Source organism: Pempheris klunzingeri, chromosome 11 (genome assembly GCF_042242105.1).
Source record: "Pempheris klunzingeri isolate RE-2024b chromosome 11, fPemKlu1.hap1, whole genome shotgun sequence".
Lineage (NCBI taxonomy): Eukaryota > Metazoa > Chordata > Actinopteri > Acropomatiformes > Pempheridae > Pempheris > Pempheris klunzingeri.
In genome coordinates this window covers 24,707,988-24,733,142 of record NC_092022.1, presented here as the reverse complement: position 1 = coordinate 24,733,142, position 25,155 = coordinate 24,707,988, and the positions used below count along the sequence as shown (strand labels likewise).

General features: G+C 43.7%; 1 protein-coding gene across 2 annotated transcripts; it reads right to left on the bottom strand.

Moving 5' to 3' along the window:
- Window positions 1-566: 566 nt before the first annotated feature.
- Window positions 567-17,345, bottom strand: ap4b1 (adaptor related protein complex 4 subunit beta 1). 2 transcript variants are annotated; one of them, XM_070840396.1, is made up of 13 exons: window positions 17,225-17,345; window positions 15,773-15,997; window positions 15,568-15,698; window positions 13,845-13,992; window positions 11,695-11,980; window positions 9,484-9,582; window positions 8,820-8,931; window positions 8,289-8,372; window positions 8,010-8,113; window positions 5,427-5,637; window positions 5,014-5,328; window positions 2,543-2,695; window positions 567-2,286 (listed from the first exon to the last, which is right to left on the bottom strand). In XM_070840396.1, exons 1-13 carry the CDS (start codon window positions 17,335-17,337, stop codon window positions 1,817-1,819), a joined length of 2,451 nt encoding a protein of 816 aa, XP_070696497.1. In that variant the 5' UTR covers window positions 17,338-17,345; the 3' UTR covers window positions 567-1,816. The 2 variants fall into 2 exon arrangements, with proteins under 2 accessions (XP_070696497.1, XP_070696498.1); XM_070840397.1 differs by having other exon boundaries at window positions 5,427-5,634.
- Between the last annotated feature and the right edge of the window lie 7,810 nt (window positions 17,346-25,155).

Below are 25,155 nucleotides of genomic sequence, written 5' to 3'. Positions count from 1 at the left end.
AGCAGCCTGACTGGCGACAGTATAGAAACAAGTAGCGAGGAACGGAATTCAAAATTACTAAATAACCGGGACGTCCCGAGAAAAGCGGCATTTAAAAAAAAAAAAAAAAAAAAGTTGTCTAAATGGACCGTTTACCGGCTGCCACCGTCACAGTATATAATCACGTTACAGCACTATAGCCGGTGACGGTGCGACATCGTTCCGGAGACGTTAAAGCACGAACTAGTGAGCACCGACCTCCCGGAGCCTCCTCACTCCAACACGTCCTTCATGTTAAACTGAACAGGCGCGGAGCAGCGACATCAGCGGAGGAGGAGGAAGGAGTCAGGGGTCGACTAACCTGTTTGAAACTACCACAGCTGCCACATCCTTCTTCTTTTTGGGGTCTTTCCACCGCAGCTCGCGCCCCCACGGTGGGAGCGCTTCAGCCGGGCGGAGGGGGGCTTCACGCGAGCCAGGTGTGTCGTCACTGTCCGCCGGTATCCAGCCGCCGGCGGGACTATACTCCCAGTGTGAACTCTGCAGAGGGACTACTACCACTACCATTAAAACACACACACACACTCTCACAGTAATCCAGGACTGATCCACGTGATTTTATTACTTCAACTCAGTCAATGCGTTTGTTTGCATTTACCCTCATCCGGCTGTTATCGTACCAGCCTCCAAAGCACACACACATAATCCAACAGTGAAGGTAAACAGAAGACATCCAGACACTGTCCAGGAACCCTCTGGGTCTCAGGGCCCCTGTCCGGCTCTGCATCTTGCAAACGAGTAAAGTGGGTTACCTCCATCTGGGCCACGTGTTTAACCCTCCTGTCGGGTCAAATCTGACCGATTTACAACTTTAATCAAGCATAAATATTGTGTTTTAAATCTGAGTGCCTCAAGGTCTTATGATATCCTCCACACCAGACATTTGCACGTATAAAATTGCTGATCATTTCATTGAAAATGAATGGGAAACACTAGATTATGTCTATTCCTCAGATTGAAACCAGCCCCATACACACACACATACATACAACCACACAACCCCTATACACACACACACACACAACCACACAACCCCCTCTACACACAACCACACACACACACAACCACACACACCCCTCTACACACACACACACACACAACCACACCCCCCCTCTACACACACACACACACACACACACACACACACACACACACACACACACACACACACACAGTGACTATTCATGTTGATGTTCTGATGTTCAGTCTCGGTTTTGATTTAGTTTTTTTACAATAAATGTTAATTCAGCGATACATTTTCAGTGTCTATTCTCTGTATATTCACAGCAGTTATTCATGTTAACCACTAGTCTGAGACACTGTTTACACCTTAAAAAGGTGTTGAATAAAATTTGATGATGATTAATGCTTTTTGTGTTCATGTAAGAGCAGTTAAACCAGACCGGGAACACTAAAGTAAGGGGGGAGAAACGAACACGACAGGAGGGTTAATATTATCATCCCTCCCATCAGGCCAAACCACTGAGGAAAAAACAGCAAACTGAGAAGATTAACATCCTTCAGCTGAAGTTTATTCCCTACTCAACGTGGTTTTGTTCAATGAATTTTTACGTCTGTAACTCACATCCGTTATTTCTGATGCAAGTGGCTTTACCCCACAAACGCACACACCTGTCTGTGTATGTCATGAGTGTGGTTTCCTGTAATGGGTTATTTCACACGTTGGGTTGGGGCATGAGTGCAGTCAAGTGAGCATCTTTGTAAGGACACACAGTACAAGTATAATGATGTGTGTGTGTGTGTGTGGAAAGCACATCTAATTTCTGTCAGAGGACAGCGTGTGCAGTATGGTGGTGAGGATGGAGAAGAACTCCTTCAGAGCTTTGTCATCTCTTGGCTGCTGCTTCAGAGTCACTTTTACTTCCTTCTCTCCATCTTCTCCCAGCGACTCTCTCCCACTCGGCCCGCCAGCTGAGGCTTCCTCTCCCTCTTCCACTGCCACCGCTCCGTCAGCCATACCCTTCTTCATGTCTGCCTTTCCAGTGTACAACAGCTCCCCTAGTATGAGCGTGCTGTGGGGTGTGTCGCCGGAGCGTGCACGCCGTGTGTGTGTGTACAGGTAGACCCTCCAGGGGAGTGTGTGCGGCGGCGTGAAGGCCAGCGTCTGGATGTTGACCAGCTGCATCGCAGCCTGAAGGCTCTGTGGCGAACAGTGAGGTATCGCAGGGCATTGGACGCATTCTTCCAAGCACACGTAACCCTCCTCTCCTTCTTTTTTCTCAGCACCTTGCCGCAACAGAACAAGGAGAAAGTCAAACAAACTGATGGCAGACAGATGAAATAAAGTAGAAGGAAAACTAGCATGAACGAGTACAATACAGTAGCAAGTGCTCCCTCTAATTTGTACTTAACTAACTTAGATACATTCCACTACTGGACATTTCACACTGGTTTTACAGGTTTCTTGGCATTTTGTTCCCGTCAGCCTCCTCCCAGAAAGAGGAAGCTTTCGGTATTAAAGAATCTCTTTCCATTTAATTACCTTGCTCAGCATGCAGAACCTGTCGCGGCAGCCACAGGCGCTCAAACTGCTCTGGGCCGAGAGCCGGGGAGAGGGACAAACTGAGGGGGACTACGACGCTGGAAGCCAGGATATCAGCGGAGAAGTCTGCACACCGATTGGCACCGTCTGAGCCTGGAGGGGACAGGGAAGGACAAAGATAGGAAGGAGGGGAGGGCACACGGAGTGAGGAAAGGGAAGCAGAGACAGATAATGAGGATGAAGCAGCAGGGAGCCAAATGACAGACAGAGAGAGGGAGGAAAAGGTTGAAGTGGAAGGGAGATAAGGATTTAGGATGAGTGCCAGAGGAGAAGATTTCTGATTGAAAATGGCACTGCATTCCCAGAAATGGACCTTAACCTAGAGGAGAAAAGTCAGTCTTTGACCCAAATAACACAATTTAGTAAGTAAGCTTGATCCATCGGTGCCCATTTAAATCGTGGCCCTCTCAGTAGTATCAAAGTACAGATGAGTAAGCTTCATTAAGTCACTGCAAACATATTGTGTTATAGATGCCGTCAAGTGAAGCAATAAATACCTCATACTATATTGACCATGAACGCTGAGTTGTCTTAATGCAGTGAGCAACAACAGATGACGACAATGAAACACAGACTATTACTACAAGTGGACTAATTCCTGCATAGCTAACTATGATCACTGTTGCTATGTCATCATCACAAACAAGTGTGTACGTTCATATGCATGTGCTCTGCCATCATACGTAAGGATGTTATGTCATTACACTTTTAAAAACTCCACACTTTTAAATTAGGAATCCTTCAGTCCGCACCACTTTCATTCATCTGACAGAGACACAGCGCCAACCTTTCTGCATAGCCAGCTTCAGGAAACACATTTGCAACACAGTCTACAATACATTTTTGTTTTGTAATTCTGGGTTATTGTGGGGCATCAGTGGCAAAAAAAAGTAAAATGAAACCACTTCAAATGACATTTCTAACACAATCAGTGAACTTTGTGAAGGCACTGTGCTGTATGTCTGGAAAAGGAAGGCACAGTACTAACTGCATAGCAACAAGACATCATTCAAATTACTTTTACAATTCAGTAACTTTTTTTTTTTGGCTTTGCTTGTTCTGTAGCTTCAGTCCTTTCACGGTGTTCACATACTCGTCAGTGCTGACATTCCAGTAGGTGAAGCTTGTTTTGTTGCAACAGGCAAAAAACAGGTTATGAAAAAGAGAAATTCCAGCCGCTCACTAAGAAGCCAGTGAATCAGTGGGATTCATTGTTTAACATCCTTAATAGTCTCCTGCAAGTACATTAGTCATGTTCTGTTCTGTTCTGTTCTGTGAGGCAGGAAAAACCAGACTGCATGGCACCACCATCTCCTCTGTTCAAACACTAAGACCACAGGCAGACCGCCTTCCAGACCTGTGCCTTCAGAGAGCAGGTCTAAAAATCATACCGCTGTTACTTGGAATACAGTGATATGTTTATTACTGATGCTATAGGGTATTATAGAGGGCTCCTTGTCTATCTATTTATTTGCCCTTTCTGTGCATGACGGTGGTAAAATAATCATCGCACCTTTGAAGATAGTTAAGCATCTTAACAGTAGACTTTATGGCAGAACAGTTCTACTGGATTGCATTATTAAGTGTGATATCATCTATGTGTTGTATAACCAAGCATTATGCTAAGAAAATCAGCCTTTATGCGTTCATAGGACGCTCAAACCAAAGGGAGGTGTGGTTAAAACCTTCAAGTTGACCACGTAGTCAGATAACTATCTTGGGTGCTGTAAAGAGTTAGCCAACCAATCACAGTCCCAGCTACTGCGACAGTCACAGTTAGCCATTAGCCGCACATAAAACCACAGCAATAAAACCACAGTCATAGCAACAGCAATATAACCACAGCCACACCTACAGTGACGGCCGTAGCCTGAGCAGAGGCCATGCCCACTGGAGCTCTCGTCACTGGCTATGACTACAGTCGGAGCTCGGCTCTGCTCAGGCCAAAGGGATGCTGGGAAGGGCACAGCTGTGGGTCCAGAGGGGAGGGTAATACACAGGCATCTGCTGGTCTAAGAATTGTGTCACTGTGCAGTCTTTAGTAGGCTGAGGAAGTTTCCCCCTGACGCTAACCTGATACCTCTACTATTGTATCATAGGTGGCATCAAACTGGACCTTTTCCCTCTCAATATTTTCACAAAACTCGCCGACTGTGACAAGACAGAAATGCACGTCTAAGGCCTTGTTCTGCAAAATCCAATCAGGTATATATCTGCATAAGAAAGAATAAAAACATTTAACATTTAACACATGAGACAGCTGTTCTACATTACTGGTAAGAGGAAGACGCAGACAGGTGAGGGAACAGAACATCTCGTGGTAACATGATTAAGCTTGATAAGGATGTTGGGGGAAAACATAACAATGTTTTCTTCAGAAGATAAAGAAAGACTCAAATGTCTTGACTCACCTGAGTGGACGTTCTCCACTTGGCTACAGGTCAGTGTGTCTGACAGGTCGGTGTTGGCCTTGGGGTCAAAGGTGACGTGTTCAGGGCTTCCTCTGCTGGCCGACTCCGTCTCTACGGCGCCCTGCCTCAGAGGCTCCATAGTGTTAAAGCTGCATGCCCACTGGCTGATGGGCTCCGCGGGGCGACCAATCAGAACGCCCAGGGACGGGTCTGACCTCCGACCCTGGAGGACTTTTCGTGTCTCTTCTATCCCACAATGCAACAGGCGGTAGTAGAGAAGGGCCTGGTCACGCACACACATGTCTGTCTCCTCCTCTAGAAAACACAAGTGTTGATGTGGACAATGTCATCTCTTTTACACAAAGGCACAAAAACAACAGCACACACACACTCTAACACACACACACACACACCTATGCAGTACTGCAGCAGTCTTCCAAGCATGTCTTGTGTCTCAGCAGGCCGGCACAAAAACAGCCTCATGGTGGTCGTCAGCAGCTCCATCTTGACTCCCGGAGAGCCCTCGCTCCTCACTCCATCAATGAACACCTCCAACGTGTAGGGGGCACTGGAGACCCGCTCCCCGTACACACCCAGGAGCCACAGCAAGGCCTGCCTGCCCTGCTGGACGATGGGGAGAATGAGCAGAGGATTTAGACTAGATGGGAAGGCCCATGGCACCCATTGAAATGTACCGAGTTACTCTGGCTGATCTGCTCAAGGTATCCTGTGGAGTTGTTGACCATTAGCAGAGTGTGTGGTGACATGGGCGACGTGACAGATGAAGCGTGGTCACGCTGATGGTTTCATGCTGTTATTTTGATCGGCACCAACAGAAGACTGCTAAGCATGGCACATAACAATGTTGGCTCAAAATCAAAAATCATCTTTGCATTTTTCTTATGAGGAAGGAAATGCATCCAACATATTTATTAGGCCTCACAGACATACACAATGAGGTTTAGTGAGAAATGCTGAGTGTAAAGATGCTACGCTTGCAGAAACAGCCCCACCACAGTGACTTGCTTAAAGGCATTGGCTGCCATTCATTTTTTTTTTACAGGCACCAAATCCATTGTGAAGAGTAACCGGAGATAAGTTGTTCATTTATTCTAAACTGCAACCTGTTATTTTGACAAAAACTCACAGCATGACTGATCTACAGCAGGTCCAACATGGGTGGTGTTGATGGTTCCTGGCTGATACTTTTATCGGCGTAACTGCAGGACTTTTACTTTTACTTGAGAAAAGAATCTGATCGCTTCTTAAAACCACTGCAGACTGAGGCAGTGAAACGAAAGCAAAAGACAAGTAAAAAGTGGTAGAAAATGTTTGTTTTCTCACACCCACACACACACACAGGTAATGTGTATTAACAGGTATGTTACCTGTGCATGTGTGGACAGGCCTTAGTCTGGTTTCTCTCTGATTTTTTCTTATGAAAATGTGTTGGAAAGGTCATGCAGAGGCATGGCGAGCAGCGGAGGAAGAAAGAATATGCTTGGTGCTATGGTGTTACAGCTAACACAAGCTAGCTCTTTTGTCTCAGTTGCTCAGTAGCCTGCTAGGCCTGGATATTGGTACTCAACTGGAATAACCTGGTACCATGTAGTATCGAAACACCAGCCTCAACCCATACAGTCTTCAGCGTGCCAAGATGCCACCAAAACATTCAAAAGAATGGCTATACTTCAAACATGTGGCACCTGATGGAAGTAAATGTAGAAAATGTGGAAGGATTATCTCACAAAAAAAGTGGGACTAGTAGTAAAATGATAAAGCAGCTCATCAAGCGTGGAGAAATTATTTTTCATAACTTTTTATGCCCTCTTGTGTACCCTGCCCTGCAGGCTGCCAAACATGAAATTGATCAAACAAATAATCAGACAGCACGACTTGAGTGCTTAAGTGCACACAATCATGGATGGATTACCAAACAAGCATACCGGGCACCGGCCCAGGGGCGGAAAGTAAGCAAGTACCAGAGGAAGAAAAAGGTGAAACTCAGTTGTATAGAAACGCACCCATCAGCCTGTAAACTTTATCACAGTATCATCACAGTGCTAAAATCTAATCCTGCCACAGACAAGGAGCTGGCAGGACGTCAACAGATTTCTCAAACAGCCTGTTGAAACAGGCGGTTTAACCTTCAGCTGTCCTGTTGAAGGACAGCCTTCTCGAACCTCTGCCGGTGGTGCTTGTATTGTACATGTGTAATTACATTTTATGCTTTATTCTACTTTTTAATTTATTTGACAGCTTTAGTTACTAGTTACTCTCCTGATGAAGAATTTGCCAATATGATGCATCGCTATAGCTTACACTACCCAACAGCATACAAAGCAGTTAAAATTAGTTCCACCTTCACCACCTACAACATTAACTGCTGTTTCCATGTTAACTTCTTCATAGTGTGGAATATTCTTGACTAAATATGCAACAGTGTACCCACCATGCCATCTGAGCGTCAGATTTCTGAAAGTGAAACATACAAATGATGTGGTAAAGTGCCCTCAAAAACCCACACACAATGGAAGATTCCACTTAAAATCCCACAATGCAATGCACATTATTTCATATATGCTAAAATGACAACGTCAGAATAATTCAGATGAGTGTATGGCTCAGTGTCACCTACTAATACTTGATGCTTTCTGCACCAGACAGGTGGTGTATTTATCAAACAGTCTTTGCAAAGGTGTGTCTCCCTCCTCACTGCAATATATACAATAATAGGAGGGGACATGCTAACAGAAGTCATTAACATAACACAAAGCAGGAGTCACAAGAAGGGTTGTACAGGGGAGAATAAACATGCTTCAAACCTGGACGTGTTTGGATCAAAAACTGATGAGCAATAAGGCTGTTATCAATAAACCCAATGTCTGCTTACTGTTACATAAATCAACAGTGGCCTGGATGTTGTTCATCAGAGTGAGTGAATGTTTAAGGACATGGTGACATATTCGTGGCAGCGGTGTGAGCTTGGGTCTGACCTGGCTGTCCTGCAGCGTCTCCTCGCAGCCCTCGAGAGCCAAACACACTGTGCTGCTACACTGAGGACACACCCAGACCAGGTCCCGCATTGTCTGCACCACCGCTGAGGAGTGGTGGGGGGAGACAGATAGAGATTATGTGGGATAAGAGTACATTGGAAAAAGGGTGCCAGCAACTGACAGAATGATGAAGTTGCTATTTTGTCTGACAGTCGCTTGGACAAGAGCAGCCGCGTGCTGACAGACTACAGACTGCATGCAGTGTGAATGGAGATTTACCAGAAGTGATGTGCTCCTGTTTGAGCCCCAGCAGTCCAGTGAGGATCTCTAGACATCTGTCGCTGTAGCTACGTCCAATACGACCTGCGCCAAATCCGCATGACACAGGATATTATTGAGAAAGTTTTTTTTTTTTAAGGGTGCTGAATGATTTCCATATTGTCCTCTACTTCCTGTTCAGCACGTGTGATGAGGACAATGTGGACAATGGCATTACAGGGAAGTGTATCTGTTTGGAATAAACACTGGCAGGTCATATTGCTCTCTATGAAAATGTAGTCCGACTCATTATTTGCCAGTTTGCTGGTGTTTGGGAGTAAAGTGTAAAATCGAGGTAATAGGAGAGAATAAAAAGTAGCCTTCCTATCTGTGTGAACAAAAGCTAGAAACTAGAAGAATACAGGATATCGATTCTGTCTTGTAATGAAGACATAGTAAACAAGAGAGCGGGTGCATGGTCATACAATCTACTGCCAAATAATAGTATGAGTGTGTGTGTGTGTGTGTGTGTGTGTGTGTGTGTGTGTGTACCTATAGCTGAGATTGCAGCCTGGGCGGTGTCAGTGTTGACATCAGTGCAGTATCCTTTCAGCTCATCCAGTAACATGGCGACATTCTCGTCATTCACCAGCTCCACCAGCACCTGCAAACACAGCAGCAGCAGTTTTACCATTACTGTAAGTAGTGACTGTGGATCTCATGTTAAAAGGTGATTTAGCTCATTAAGTTGGGGAATCTGTCAACACTGAGGCAGCTGATGCAGATCTATCCTGACTTTTAGTCTCTAGAACAGTTTGAACCACTCGTCTGTCATAACTTTCTAAACTTTTGAACTCTTGAACCAGCTGCTGTCTCCATTTCCACATTAACTGAGGGAAGTATTAGTTTGCTGTGGCTACTGTCCGCATGCAAATTTCCCCTGTGACGTGCATAGCTCCCAAATTTGCTGACGATATTGGCTCCATAAAGTTGCAGGAATAGTTCGACAGGGACGTTATTCACTGTAGCAGAGTTTGCTTGGCAACCAGAACAGACTTTTATTGTCATACTCACAGCAGCAAAGTGACCAAGTAAAATTTGGTGGGATATTTACTGACTTCATTCACTAAGACAGCAAATTGCAGAATAGCTGTGATGAGAGTACATAACCCAAACATCTATCTAAAAATCTAATGTGACTAAGAACAGGCATCACCTGCATCTTCCTCTGCTTGATGTAGGCTGGCTCGGCGTAGCCACAGAAGAATCGTTTGTAGTGCGCCCCCATCAGGCCAGGGAGAGAACGCAACAGCAGCTAGAAAAACAACAGCACAATTTAATTTCTCAAACTGTGACCACCCACACATCTGACAGGAGATTTCCACTGACGAAGACACTAATCAGCTGATGAAACACAGAAAAGAAAACAGAAAACGGCACTCGTGGGACACAGCACCGATGATAATCAATACAATAATACAATATACAGTAACCGTTTCCAGCTACAGGATACGGGGGAAGCTATCAATAATAGATACACACTGACATCTGAGGTACAGAGGCTGATATGTGATATGAGTTTGTGCTCACACTGTTTTTAAAGCAGCCTCCAACTATTTTATGTTGCCTTTCAATAATGAGTGATGCCATTTCATCTGACGTCTTTACAAGGCATTTAGAGTCAATACACTTTAATAATTATATAACTGAACAACTGAACACTCAAGTCTGATCCGTAAATTACGGCATACTATGGTCTGTTATTTCTATATAGCAAATCATGCCGATAGTGGAAGCATTCAAATCCTTTATAAATCATGAAAATCATCTTAAATATATACATATATACATATACACACATATATAAATATATATACATATATATGCACACACACACACATATATATGTATAAATATATATATATTTTTATTTTTAAAATTATTTTCGTGATTTAAAAGAAATGCTGTAAAGTACGGATGCTTTCAAAAATATAAAATTGTATTAATTTTTATTAAAATTAATAAAAGAAAACTAAATCAAATCAGTATTTGGTGTGACCACCCTGCAATAGCATTTCTTTGTCTTATCTGACAGTCAACATTGGGAGGTTGTGGCAGGCATCGTTAGATTTTCTTACTCAGGTATTTGTTAGGGCCCAAACTCGTCAGTGCCGGGAGCCGAAACGGTTCCCTGGCACAAAATGTGAGGAACCTATTGTTTTAGTAAAGATTATTGTTATTTTTCTCCTGCTAGGTTGCATTTCTGAGGGGCTTAGGATGATCAAAAAAATCATGAACATTGGCACACACAAAGTTCTGCAGTGAATAAGCTTGGGCGTGGTAAGCCGGCTTCATCACGCCCCCTCACACACACACTACATTCAGAACACACATGCTTGGATCTTCACGCTCTCATTTTAAAGAACATGCTAAACTTTGCATGCAGCACAGTGGTGAAATTGAATGTGTGTGACTTCAACAAGCCACGGCCCCACTTTGAAACTGTACGTAAATGTACAATATTTTGAGGGGCTGGGTTCAGATTCAGCACAGGCATCAGGGGGGTAAAACGTGTGGTGTGACCTTAGACTGTGATGTGGTTCTTGCTCTCGGGTGGAGTTAGTGGGCTCCCTTACAAAACGTAACCAAGCAGCCGTCCCAGTACGCTTCACTAAACATGGTTGTATGAGCTGCTCCGAGCAGATTAACTACAGCCGCCTCAATTCTATTGATTTTAACCTTAAACATCTTTGCGATGCCAAACTGTGAATTTCTTGAGCTTCCCTGGATGTGGTCCTCCACCCTGCTTCATGGAGGGAGAACATTCGGCCCGTTTTTCCATCAGGCAGTAGAAGGCAGCTCTGCCTTGCTGATGGATATAAACCTCTGTCTCTTCTAAGGTTGTAGAAGCTTCACAGACGCCTGTTAAACACATTTATGCCTTTTCACATGCCGGATTAGAGTCCAGGCCTGAACAGAACCTACATTACTGAGTCATGGTCTTAAAACCAGCGAAAGACAAAAGAGAGTCGGCCTCATGAGACAAAGATCATCTGACGAGTGTGAAACTTACATGGTTTGGTGTTGGCATGACGCACAGCCCCATGCCGTTTATTACGTGTGTCTTCTGCAGCTAATTATAGTGGACATGGGAAATGATACTCATCTCATTCAGGGAGTGTCCAACAGTTCTGAAAATTGAAAGGCATGTCGACTGACCCTCGTATCCCGAGTAGCAAATGGGGTGTGACGTCCTGTTCAATGCTGCTTGTATCTATCATGTTTTTCTGAGAGATTTGTTTTCACCTTTGCATTACTGTTGTGTAAAGTACTTAAAAAGTTTGCTATTCTTTCAGTTTTCACTGTAGCAACTGTAGACTCGTCAGTTGACTGACCCCCCCCCCAGACCTGAATCATTCCCACTGACCTGTATGTGACAGAGGGCGGTGAACCTCAGCTCTCTGGAGGTGCTCCCACAGGCAGCCAGCAGGGGTCCACGCACTCGCTCCAGGGCCGCCAGACCGACGGCTGGCATGCTGGAGCAGAGGCTGAGGAAGAGGCTGAGGGTAGCGGCCATGACTGGGGGGTGGGGGCTGACCAGGGAGGCATCCAGCAGGGACAGAATGTCAAAAAGCTCATCCTCTGACTGAGGTCGATAGCGCTGGAGGATCCTCAGCACCTCACACTGACCCCAAACATCAGTCTCCTTCAACCTGGACACACACACACACAGACTTAGACACAGACACACTAGACTTCGACCTCACAACATGGAAAGCATGTGTTGTGTAGTGTGCTCTAGTGTTGAGCTTAAACAGGCTACATCAACAATGAATGTTTCTTACTAACAATCAGAGCTCCATTGTCATCTAAGAACCATTAAGCACCTGACTTCATTACCATGATCCCACATACACCGTCCTTCTGCCCCAAATACTCATGAGAGCACCAAATATGGATTAATCCACAGCAGAAAATAGTCCCAAACAAATGAACCATTAACTAAATGACTGAGCCTTTTAGAGATGCTGGTGGCTCTACAGATGGCAGTGTCAGTCACTACTACACTAAAAGACGGACTGAAGTGGAATTTCGTACGTTAGGACATCCATGAGAATAACTATCTTCTCTGCCATGTGTCAGTCCGTAGGAATCGCTCGCATTTGGACTCTTTAGAAGGTTATTTGCAAACCGTCACTGCTCTGTAGGTTGTTGTACTTTGCTGGAAATGACCATAAACAGGATCACTCAAAGAGAAGTTAAATAAATATCATGCAAAGCTTACGTTAGGTTATAGGTCACAGTTTATAGCAGGTTACTTTATATTAACTTTGAGTGAAATGTCTCAACAACTATGACATTTGGTGAAGACATTCACGTCAGGATGAATCATCATCACTTTATGATCATCTGACTGGCGCCATCGTCAGGTTTATTCATTATGTTGTAAAAGAGTTTAATTTAGCACAAATCTGTGATTTCACTCTCACACATTTCTCAACATTTCCATCTAAACCTCCTGCCATTTGCCCATTTGATGTGTGTCTAAGCCTTATCTGTACTATCCAAAATATGGAGGGTTATTCCCACCAACATCTGAAAGCACAGTGGGAGGAGGACAGGGACACAGAACCCTCTGAGGAAATAATATTAAAAGAATACATACATCTCAATTTGTGTTGGACTGTTACAGTTCAAGGTACTTCACCGCCTTTTTAACACATTCTCCTATATATGAAAAAAAAGGTTGACTTGGATGCTATTATTGCAATATTGGAGTATCCAGACATCAACAAATACATTTATTTAAACCTGGCACTCTTTTTTTTAGATTATTATGCTAAGGTCTTTGATCCTAATACTTTAGATCAACAGCCTTCCACATCTTTGACCTGCCCACCCAACCCTTATTTCTTTTTTCCTTTTTGTTCTGTTTGGTCTCTGGTCGACTGTATTACTTATTTTGCCTCCATACATCTATTTTGCTGCCATTACAGCCTCTAGTGTTTCTGGTATGTGGGTTGTGCAGCCATTGTATTCACATTTATACAGTGGAGCTCTTTTGTTCCTTCTTGTCTTCTCTATGGTTTTCACTGGAAATGTAATAAAAATTATTTGTAGTAATGACATTCCCATCAGCCTCAACTTTGCTTTATGTTTATTTTAAAATCCAGTGTGAGAAAGTGTTTCCTCTGAGACTAATGGAGACAAAATATGTCCCAAAGGACAGAAACAAAATCTCCTGGAGATGTCCAGCCTGCAGTGATTCAGCGTAAAGTATCCAGAAAGCTCTCCCTGCCTGTAATGCTTTCCTGGTAACACTGGCTTAGAGAGAAATCTATCAGGAAGCAATTTGGCAATGCTCATTTGATTAACTGTTTGCAGATGAATGGCTGATGGTTACACGTAGAGAGAGAGAGCGGGCTCAGCACTGCAGATTAAGGCTCTAGTCAGACGCTGTGTGAAAACAAAAACAGTGGTGACTTAATCCCTCTGGTCCCAGACTAACCAGACGTCCTTGTTTTGACAGTTTTCATTTAGTAGCACGGCCCTCTGGTGTTCTAACTCTGAGCCAACCTGTTGAGGAGGTGATGGGTGATGGGTTTGTTTATAGCGACTCCTCCTTCCTCCTTTAGGATCTCCTCCAGAGCTCGGAGGCAGTTCACCATCACCACCGGGTCTGGGTCCCTCAGCAGGCCGTACAGCTCATTCACCACTGCAGCATCTGGAAGAATCACAGACAAGAGGTCTGTGGACCTGATGTGGATTCAGAAGCAAAGAGCATGAAAATGTACTCAGGCATGTATGACTCAGTAATAACTGAGGTGGGGGAACAAAGAAACATCTGCCAGTCTGCTGCAATGCCAATTCATTCTGCGTAACAGGAAGCAGGGAACACTTCGACCCACACAAAGAAGCAATTATGCACTTAGAAAAAAGGACAGGAGGGTAAGTTCTATAAAATCTGGTTGCCTTTAAAACTTTGTGTTGTATCATGCACCAAATATTGGCTCTTACAATTCTATGTTCTGTATTGTCTCATGTGTAAACAGCTGTTTTCTGTGTTTGCTTTGCTAAAAACAATAAAAACAGCATTCAGAAAGAAAATAATGTTCTCTTTTCCTTGATGTGGGATCATTCTTGTTCCCAGTGAATCAGATAAAAACACATAATAAAAACTGGACTATACTGTAAAGGCTGGACAGATATAAGGGGGCTGTGGTTTAAGGTTTAAAACAGGTTTTAAACGGTGTCCTGTGCAGCTGTGCTTTAAACCCAGCTGCTGCATCACGTCCCACTAGAGGTCTCTGTGTATGAGTTCAGTCGCAGCACAGTTTCTTTTTAGTCTTAAAAGTTAAAATCTTTCCTCAATCTCACCTCCACGGCTGCACACTCCCTCCACGCCACAGACATGTTGTTATTACTGACAATGTTTCGATCCCACTTGGATCTTCATCTGGTCAGCGTGTACCCTCTTCCACTGAGTGACATTTTGTTTCCAGGCCTCTCTGTTCTCTGTAGCTTATACAATTCAAAACTAGAGAAACTAGAAAATATATATATCAGGGGAAATCTAAGTGGCATGCTAAAACAGTTTATTATGACTGCTTCTTGAAGTCTGGAGGATAATATTCTATCTCACCTTCATGATTAGAAATAGCTGAGGAGGCATTAGAGATGAGTTTAAGTAGCTTTCAGGATTTCAGGGAAACATAAATTGTCATCCAATTCTTTTTGTTCTCCATTTACAGTTACACCCTGCTGTACAGGCTGCAAGTATTTTTAATGAGAGGTTACCTATTACTTCTGCAAATATGGATTTAATTAAGAAGGAATCAACAGAAGGAATCGTCTCTTCAATCTATAAAACTTTGTTGGAACGTGCACAGAATCATGGACAGACTGGGTCAGTCTGCAGCGGTGCCTCTCGTTCTTCACGTTTGTCACCAAAGCCGTGATGAATAGTGTGATTTGAACCAAATGGGGACATTTATCCGTAAGAGGTTTCTGGGAACAAAAACCAAACCAAACACTGATGGACTTCTCTCCACAATGTTCCATGTTGAATGATGATTACGGACACTGTCTACAGAACTCTCTGTTGCGAAGACAAGCCGGACAGGTTATGCTCGAGGCTCAGAAGGAGGCACTCAGCACAGCCAAAAACATGGCATCGTTTTCTTATTTCCATTTTCATTTTGTGCCCTCATTTACTTTGAAATGTACCGTTAGGAAATGGAAAGGACTTGAGAGGAAGACCCACAGGAAAGGGTCAGGGGAAGCCACCCATCCACCCTACCTATGTCAGAGTTGGGTTGGAGATTGTGTAGCTTGGCCCAGCCGAGTACGGCCACCCGCCGCACGCAAGCCGCTCGGTCCCTCAGTCCTGCCGTCAGAGGCTGCTCCACATACTCAACCAGACTGGGCAACCTGGGGAGCACAGACGGTCAAAAACCTCATGATTCCAGCAGTCAGAGGCCAAGGAGCACGTGAGAGCACCTCACCTGAGGTTGGTCATGTTCCTCAGAGCCAGGCTGCGGACCATGGGGTTCGGATCCTGACAGTCCTTCCTCAGCGTGTTGATGACTAGCAGGGACAGCTCTGGGTTTAAAGCGGCATAGGAGCACAGGAAGACGTAGACCAGTTTCTTCTGGACGATGTCTACCGTGGCACACGCTTTCACCATCTCACTGAACAGGCCTGATACATCCACACCCTGTGACATCGCCCTGAGACACACACAGGAGGAGGGAGGGAAATGTGATGAGGTGAACAAAACGTGGATGAGAGCCCAGACTGGTCCTGGATAAACCTGAGAAGAGTCAGACATTTATGATGCTGCAGGCAAAAAGGAAACATTCAGAGGAAGGATTACAGTTGTTGTACTAGACAGTACACGTTAGAGGAGGTTCTAATCATTTAAGCAGGAGCCCGACAGCAACATTTTGCTCCGAGGATCATTGATTGAACATAAAAGTGACTGTGCAGCCTTAAAGGTGCATTGCCCAGTTTCTAAAGTCTCACAGCTGCTTTATCCAGATCAACAGTCATGACAGCAAAAGTCTGTCTGTGGAACCTCAGTGTTTCTTATGATCGGCTAATCACAAGTATTTACAGTTTACAGTGTGATCAGGCTAAATATTCATGTGATTATAGATTATAAACAGTACAGCACAGTTTCCTATGAGTTTGTTAGATAATGTCTAATATCCTTGTTTATATTAGAAACCTTATGGGTGGTTCAGGCTATTTTTCACACAAATAAATTATAGGATTTCGGATCCTTATGACGCTGCATTGTTTTACCTGCTCTGTGTCCTTGATTCTAACCACTCCAGTCCTGATTAAAGCAGCAGTAGTCATTAACTTCAGCCCATACAAGGCAGCTTTCCACTGCAAAGAAATGACTGCAGAGCCTCCCTTGTCACTGAAATGTTGTTTCTGCTGTAAAATGACTTGCTTTCATCCACGAGGGTTGGATTTGACATATGATGACGCACACAGTTCCTTATGAATGCAGAAATACCTTTAAAAAGGGCCAAAAAAAGTCAGTTTCCACTGTCAGAGAGTGATCGCAGCCCCTAATAGATTACTGAAAGGTTGTTTAGACCTCAAAATGACTTGATTTCATTCATGAGGGAAACTTTAACAGATGATATCCTTCTCAGTAAGTTTTACCTGTAGAAATACATTTAAAGGGCCAATGCAACCCATAGAAGGTGGTTTTCCACTTCCCAAAAAGTGACTGCAGCTCATACCTTGTGAATAAAAGGAGCTTTGGGGCGAAAAGCATCCATCAAAGTCAGCCCTCAGTGGTGTGTGTGGTGTGTGTGTCTCTGTGTGTGTAGTGTGTGGTGTGTGTGTGTGTGTGTGTGTGTGTGTGTGTGTGTCTCTGTGTGTGTAGTGTGTGTGGTGTGTGTGTGTGTGTGACCACTGCCTGTCTGTCTCTCTCCCACCTGATGACTTTGAGGATGATGTTCCTGTAGCGCAGCTGGTCGGACTGGACGCTGGGGTTGGACAGAGCCCTCCGCAGCTCCCTCACCGTGTCCTCGCTGCCCAGGTAAGGCATGGTGGCCGCTCACAGCTCACACACAGCAAACACACAGCCGTGCTTCACACATCTGGGACGTCTGACAGAGATAAACACAAGTTACAAACCGGTTTAGTACGAAATGATAACAAACCAGCTGTTATCGATCCGCGTAGGTTACATCTCAATTTAAATCAAACATATCACCTTAAATGTCACCTTAAAACATCGTTACTTAAGGAATTACAAGTCAAATAGAGGATTATATTCGTAACACTGCTTGGGTGACTCGATTGTTTACACCCATGGATGTCGCACACACTTCCGCATTTCTTCTTCTGCTGTTAGTTTCTCTGTGTGGCTATATAGCGCCCTCTGCTGCCCTCTGCTGCCCCCTGCTGGTCAGGATAGGAAGAACATGTCTGATATCTGCTCCTCACTCAGCAGAACAACTAGCTGTTCCTCTACTCACCCCCCCACCCCACCCCCACAGAAACCATGTGTTAACTTCACGAACCATCTAAATATTGATTTTAAGCTGTCGTACAGACGTGATGTGGGGATGCACATCAGTAGAGCATCATATGGCGTTACTCAGGTTATACTCAGTCAGACACATTGTACTTGTAACTGTACCCTCTATTACACCATCACATTCATCTGGCAGCAATAGTAGTAAATAATACTTGCATAAACCTGTGTTCGGGGGGAGGGGGGGGGTTGACACTGTGATGTTGACTGTCACCTTCCCTAGATTTTGCCTACAGGCTCAGAAACGTCCATTTTTGCAGAGTGACACTTGAGTGGTCATTTGATTAAACACAGATTTGTTTAGGAATGTACTCTGTATGTCAGCTGAAGTGATAAAGATCTTAAAACTACCTTAAAGCCTTATTATTTCAGTTGTTATTGAGATTAAGCGGTGCACATGTGCAGTGAACCGGGGTTTTTAGGCCCCTGCAGGGTATTTGGTCACTTTTTTATATTTAGTATTCAGGCCAAACACTATGTTAAGCAGCTGAAATGATTCCATGACCACATCTAACATTAAAAATGCTTCTCACTGTTTGCATGTTTACACAGCGTACTGTGCTGCATTAGTATTTTGAGTTTCAGTACATTTCCTGTACTAAACAATATTTCTGACTTTTAGTCCCATCAGGGTCCCACAATTCCTGTGATGCAGCCTAATAGTATACTTTGCTAGACCCTCTCTGTCTGTTTTAACTCCACCCCCACGGTCCCAGTGCATTAACTTGCACCAGAAAACATTTCAACAAAATACAATGAATGAATGTGTTGTCACTGCAACAAGTACAATGAAACTGAAAGGTGCGACCTCCTTTAGGTGCCATAAAAAGGCATAAAAGAAGAACACAATAGAATAAAAGCTGTAAAGTACACTAAAGTGCAAAAATAAATAAAATGAATATCATCCACAAACAACACGTCACTTCAGTCAAACATTGTTTAGTGCAATTATGGCTTATTGCATAGAAGCTGTTCTTCAGTCTGTTTGTTCTGGCCTTTAATGTCCTGAAACGTCTGCCAGAAGGTAACAGTGAGTGTCCAGGATGGGTTGGATCCCTGAGGATGTGCCCTCCTGAGGCGGTGGGAACTGTAGAGCTCCTCCAGGAAAGGGAGGGGGCAGCCGGTGATCTTCTGGGCCGCGGTGACCACCCTTTGGAGCACTTTTCTATCTGCAGCTGAAAACCACGTCAGGATGCTCTCTATGGAGCATTGGTAGAAGGACACAAGCACTTTCTGTGTGAGGTGGTTGTTCCCAAGTATCCTCTCGCTGTCACCATCAAGTGCTTTGTCCTGAACAGGGTCCTTCTCTCCAGCTGAGCTTTGTCATGTAGTCTCAGTACCAGTTCGACACACCGACTCACATTTCACTCTCAACCGCTGCTATGAATACAGTGTACTTATGAGTTAGCATAACAGTCTGGATCATTTGCTATTGTCCTTAACATCCACATGTTTAGCCAGACACAATGGCCGCTCCATCAGACTTCCAGCCCGTCGATCAGTCAGTCTGCAGGACATCACTAATCCAACACCTCCCACTCTGACATCTTACTACAAGCCACATTTTGAGAGAACATCTTCACTCTTATAGCATCACAAACAGAATATGATCTTCTCTCTTGTTAGATATTATGTAGGCACAGCAGGGGCTCCTGTTTAAAAAGACTAATGAATTGGCTGCTTTTCAATAACGCCCAAGAGTAAGTTTTCAAAATAAAAGTCTTTATTCAAAGACATGCACAATCACAGCAACCAAGATTAAAGTATATTTACAATAAACCATCACAGCAACCAATACTTTATACACTCCATCCTCTGTCTCCACCTCAACCACCCTGTGACTTGCTGACAGCAGCAACCTGCCCTATAAAACACATCACAAAAAAAACATGGGTTAAGTGCATTTATTCAGAGAAAACACTGAAATCAAGTCACATGACAACTGATTCAAACACAACAACTCTGATAAAACTTACTCTTTAAAAGACGCAAAGAAGTTTTGGTCTCTGCCAACTTCTTCTTGGTTTCTTTCAGTTTGGCCTCCTTCTTCTCACATAATTCTTCCCAAGCCTTGCTCTGTTCTTCAGCAGCTCTACACTGCTGCAAAAGCCTCGTCACCACATCATTAAACTCGTCAGCAATTTCTTGAAACATCTCAGAGAGCTGCTGCCGACTTATTGTTTCATCCAGACACGCGAGCTGGAACAGAACATACAAGCACACACACGATTAATAAAACATTACCGACACTACAAATTACAAAAATAACGACGACCTACACACAAAGCACATCTTCAATGTACTCACAGGTGCATGCTGCAGTTTGTACAACAGTGCCGCGACTTCATCATCATCCACAGGAGCAAACTCAGACGGAGAGGAAGGACGATCCATCGTCTGTGGAAGTTAAACACACACATAAATTAGTCACATTGCATTAAATCCAGCACTACATGCTACAACACACACTTACTACAAGAAATCCCTACTAAACTACATTTTCCCTACAGTTTTAAACTTGATATCAAAGAAAAACTACCTTGATTTAAGAACAAAAAGCACCAAGCTGCTTCCACAAACTCTCACAGAGTCAAAGAGGTGACCTGAGCCACAGTCAGCTGCTTTATATACGGAGCTCATTCACAGTGAATAGGTGTGTTCGTCACCTCCCAACCAATCTGCTTCCCAACACATTCACTCTCTGCATCTGATTGGATTATGGACAATGCAGCTACTCAGTGATACTGCCACAGTCTCCTCCCCCCCAACAACACAGAAGTGCTCCCTCCACAATACTCCGACTCCTCTTAAAGGAAACTAAACACGTGTCCTGTGTAAACTTTTACTCTCTAAACAATCAGTGTCGTATATGTACATTTTTTTTTGTGTGTGTGCACTTTCCTTGTCTGTGTCTTTCCCTGCCTTCACTCCCTCCCCCTGCTTTGTCTGTCTGTCTGTCTGTGCGTCTGTCTTCCCATGGGCTGATCAACGGGGCACACCTGCTGCTCATCATCCTCTTCGTCTCTGCCTTAAAACCGGACCTGTGTCTTCACTCCGCTGCCAGATTGTTCAGTCAACTCGGTGAAGACAACAGTGCCACTCAGTGCTCTTTTGCTATCTCTTGTGAAACTTTGATACCTGAACGTTTAGTCTCTTCCTGCCTCGTTGATCAGCCCTCCATCTCCATCTCCACTGTCTACCGTCCTACGGTGCACCCTGCCATGTGTTGCCTCCCAGCTGCCAACCAGTGACTCGTCTTCTGCTTTTTGTTCTTTTGATAAATCCTTTACTTTTGACCACAACCTCCTGCTCAGTCCTGCTTCTTGGGTCCAGTACAAACGCACTAACTAACAAAACCTTCCTCCAGTATCACAGGCAACGTTATGTCATCTTTCCAGAACTATCTACTCCCTTGTAGTAACTCTACAACCACACAGACATCATTAGGTCACATCACCAGTCTTATGTAGTACGGTGCTATGAGTTCTTTAAGATATGATTAAACCTGACCATTAAGAGCCTTGTAAGTAAAGAGTTTAAAGTCTACTATGATTTTTTTTTGTTAATTTGTAAGATAATTTTATAAAAACATACAAACACACTTTACCATTTTAACACTGACTTCAACAAACTGCAACACTAAACGTAGGAATGCATTACAATGTGTATTTAAGGCTAGACAGCCACAATAAGCTGCACAGTCTTTTAGGTCTACTCCATTCAAGTGTTAAAACAATCAGATGTCCTGACTTTTGGTCCCATCAGGGTCCTACAATTCCTGTGATGCAGCCTAATAGTATGTTTTGCTAAACCCTCTCTGTCTGTTAAATGCCCACATCATTTTAACTCCACCCCCACGGTCCTGGTGCATTAACTTGCACCAGAAAACATTTCAACAACCACAGCAGCACAGCACAGCAACCAATACTTTATACACTCGGATGGAGTGTATGAAGTATTGGTTGCTGTGATACTTTATACACTCCATCCTCTGCCTCCACCTCAATCACCCTTTGACTTCTCCTTCTCAAGTAATTCACACAGAACCTCGGCCTCTTCTTCAGCAGCTCTACGCTGCTGCCGAGTCCTCATCAGGACATCAAAAGCTTCATCAAAAGCTTTTTGATGCATCTCAGAGAGCTGCTGCCGATCTACTGTTTCATCCAGACACGCATGCTGGAACATAACATACAAGCACACGATTAATAAAACATTACAGACACTACAAATTACAAAAATAACGACGACCTACACACAAAGCACATCTTCAATATACTCACAGCCGCCTGCTGCAGTTTGTGCAACAGTACCATGAATTCATCATCATCCATAACAGGAAACTCAGACGGAGAGGAAGGACGAGCTCAGGCTCAGACTGCCGGGGGACTCCCATGATGCACTGAGCTCCTCTATTCTCTCTCCTCCTCTTCCTCTCCATCGTTATGTCTCATGTCAGCCAAATGTCTGCCTCTGACTTGCTATCTTCCCCGGAGCCTTTCTGTGCTTTCTCATCTCTCAGGTTCCTGTGGATCCTGGTCCTGGTCCTGCTGATGTGGTTTGTGGGGAATATATTTGTGAAAATATAGTGTTACTATTCCAACAGTGAAGAATATAGTAGAATAGTATAATATAGAGTTACTATTTCCAAGTGCCTTATGATGTGTGGAGATCATGTTGTTATTATTCATAGTGCTTTATTTTGTTCCGTATTCACAGCTTTGTATTTACAGGGACAGACACATATTGCTTAAATGTATTGCTGTAGAGTTGGCCAGCTTCATAATGCTAAAGACAGGATACAAGCACTGACCCCAGGTTCTGAAGGGTTCGACACATGAGAGCATGAGAGAAGTCTGGCAAGAGGACACACAGCTTCCATGCACCACACTAACAACTCCATATAAGGGAGCTCCAAGGACAAGAGATGCTCTCTCTGAGTGCCACTATTGTAGAAGTTAGACAAGACAGACACAATAGGGACAGGCTGCACTGAAAGATGATCATGCATGAGACTAGAGTAGGGAGGGTATTTTTCCAGGTTCGGCTTAACTGGGTTGGAGGTTGTGATGCCAAGAGGCTGGGACCAGCCTGTGCACCAACAAGGGAGGGCTAAGTCTAAACCATGGTCTCCCCCCACCTAGTCAAAACAAATCACAATTCTATCCACAATATCTGAATGTACAAATCGATGCCTCACACAGAGCCCAGGGCTCACTCTGCTATCTGTTGGCTACAGACTAACAGCTCGCTGACTGTGGTTTTCCGAGAAACATGCTTATGTTTTATTCTTACAAATATTAAAACACCTTAAATGAGAGAAGTTGCCTGTCTTCTTTCGGAAAAAACCAACACGACAGGTTCTCCACCAGCCAATGGATGTACGTCTGTCCTAGGCTCCAGCCTGTCCGTCCTTGGGAGCTGGATCTCTCCTTCACTGTGGTGCTCCTGGAGGTTTCTCTTTTCCCACTGGGTTTTTGAGTTTTTCCTTCCTGAAGAAGGAGGGTCATAAAGGGCAGGTGATGCCTCGGACTGATCCACCGGACTGATCCATCGGCCTCATCGACTGCTGGACTCTTTATTAGATTGTTTGTTCGCTTACATTTCTTGATTTCAGTGAACTTTGTAAAGCACTGTGAGACACTCTGTTGTGATATTGGTCTATACAAATAAACTGAATTAAATTGAATCGTCTGTGGAAGTTAAAAACACATAAATTAGTCACATTGCATTAAATCCAGCACTACATGCTACAACACACACTTACTACAAGAAATCCCTACTAAACTACATTTTTAACTACAGTTTTAAACTTGATATCAAAGAAAAACTACCTTGATTTAAGAACAAAAAGCACCAAGCTGCTTCCACAAACTCTGACAGTCAAAGAGGTGACCTGAGCCACAGTCAGCTGCTTTATATACAGAGCTGCCCACTCTAGCAAAACTCATACAAAATTATTAAATACGTTCTACAAATGAAAATGAGTGAAGTACATTTGAGTGTCTTATGAGTACAAATTAATTAATTAACAAGATGGCGGTTGCTAATGAGCGCGGCTCGCTAGCACACATTAGCTCATTAGCATTCCTAGCTAACTTCTCTCTAACTTGCTCAAAACTTAACAAAACACTCTCGAAACACTCTGAAGACTTAGAAAAATGATTACGACCATTTTACCGGTACAAAACACCGTGTGCATACCTGATAACGGGGAGAAATGATCAGTGTGAACTGTTTTTTTTTCAATGACGAAAACTTCGCGATCTCCCAGAGTTAAGTGGGCGGAGACAAAAGCAATCGATCTCAGACTGGCAGGTGTCAAGGCTACTTAGCAGATCACCGATAACACTACCACAGCTCAATTTTTAACAACAAATCATGAGCTAGAAAAATAATAATAAATTAGTGATCTTTCAAGTTTTAACACTTTTTAAGCACAATGAGTGTTTTTACCCTTTTAATCAAATTTTATACTCATGAATTATCCCTCTTAGCTGTATGATCTTTTACCCTTGCTGCAGATTTACTCTTGAACTTTTATCATACTATTTGTATATCATTTTCCTTCAACCTGTCACATTTACGCCAAATTCGGACCCTACCATCCGAATGTCACAGCAGAAATCAAGACTCATCAGACCAGGCATCGTTTTTCCAGTCTTCTATTGTCCAATTTTGGTGAGCCTGTGTGAATTGTAGCCTCAGTTTTCTGGTTGGTTCTAACAAGTGGTTATTTGAGTCACTGTTGCCTTCCTATCAGCTCAAACCAGCCTGGCCATTCTGCTCTGACCTCTGGCATCAACAAGGCATTTTCGCCCAGAGAACTGGCGCTCACTGGATATTTTCTCTTTATTGGACCATCCTCTGTAAACCCTACAGATGGCTGTGTGGGAAAATCCCAGTAGATCAGCAGGGTTCTGAAATACTCAGACCAGCCCATCTGGCACCAACAACCATGCCACGTTCAAAGTCACTTAAATCACATTTACTCATTCTGATGCTCAATTTGAACTTCAGCAGGTCGTGTTGACCATGTCTACGTGCCTAAATGCACTGAGTTGCTGCCATGTGATCGGTTGATTAGATATTTGCATTAATGAGCAGTTGAACAGGTGTACCTAATAAAGTGGCCAGTGAGTGTATGGTTATATATTTTTATATATTAATTAAGTTATGTAATTCATGATTTCAACCTGGCTCTACAGTGAAGTAGGTCACTTAAGAATCTAAAGTCACTGGTTGGCTCCCAAACCTCTTCAGTCTATCAGTCATAGCAAAAAGAGCCAGGTGCCACTAACTCTGGTAAAACGTCCCAAAGCACATCAA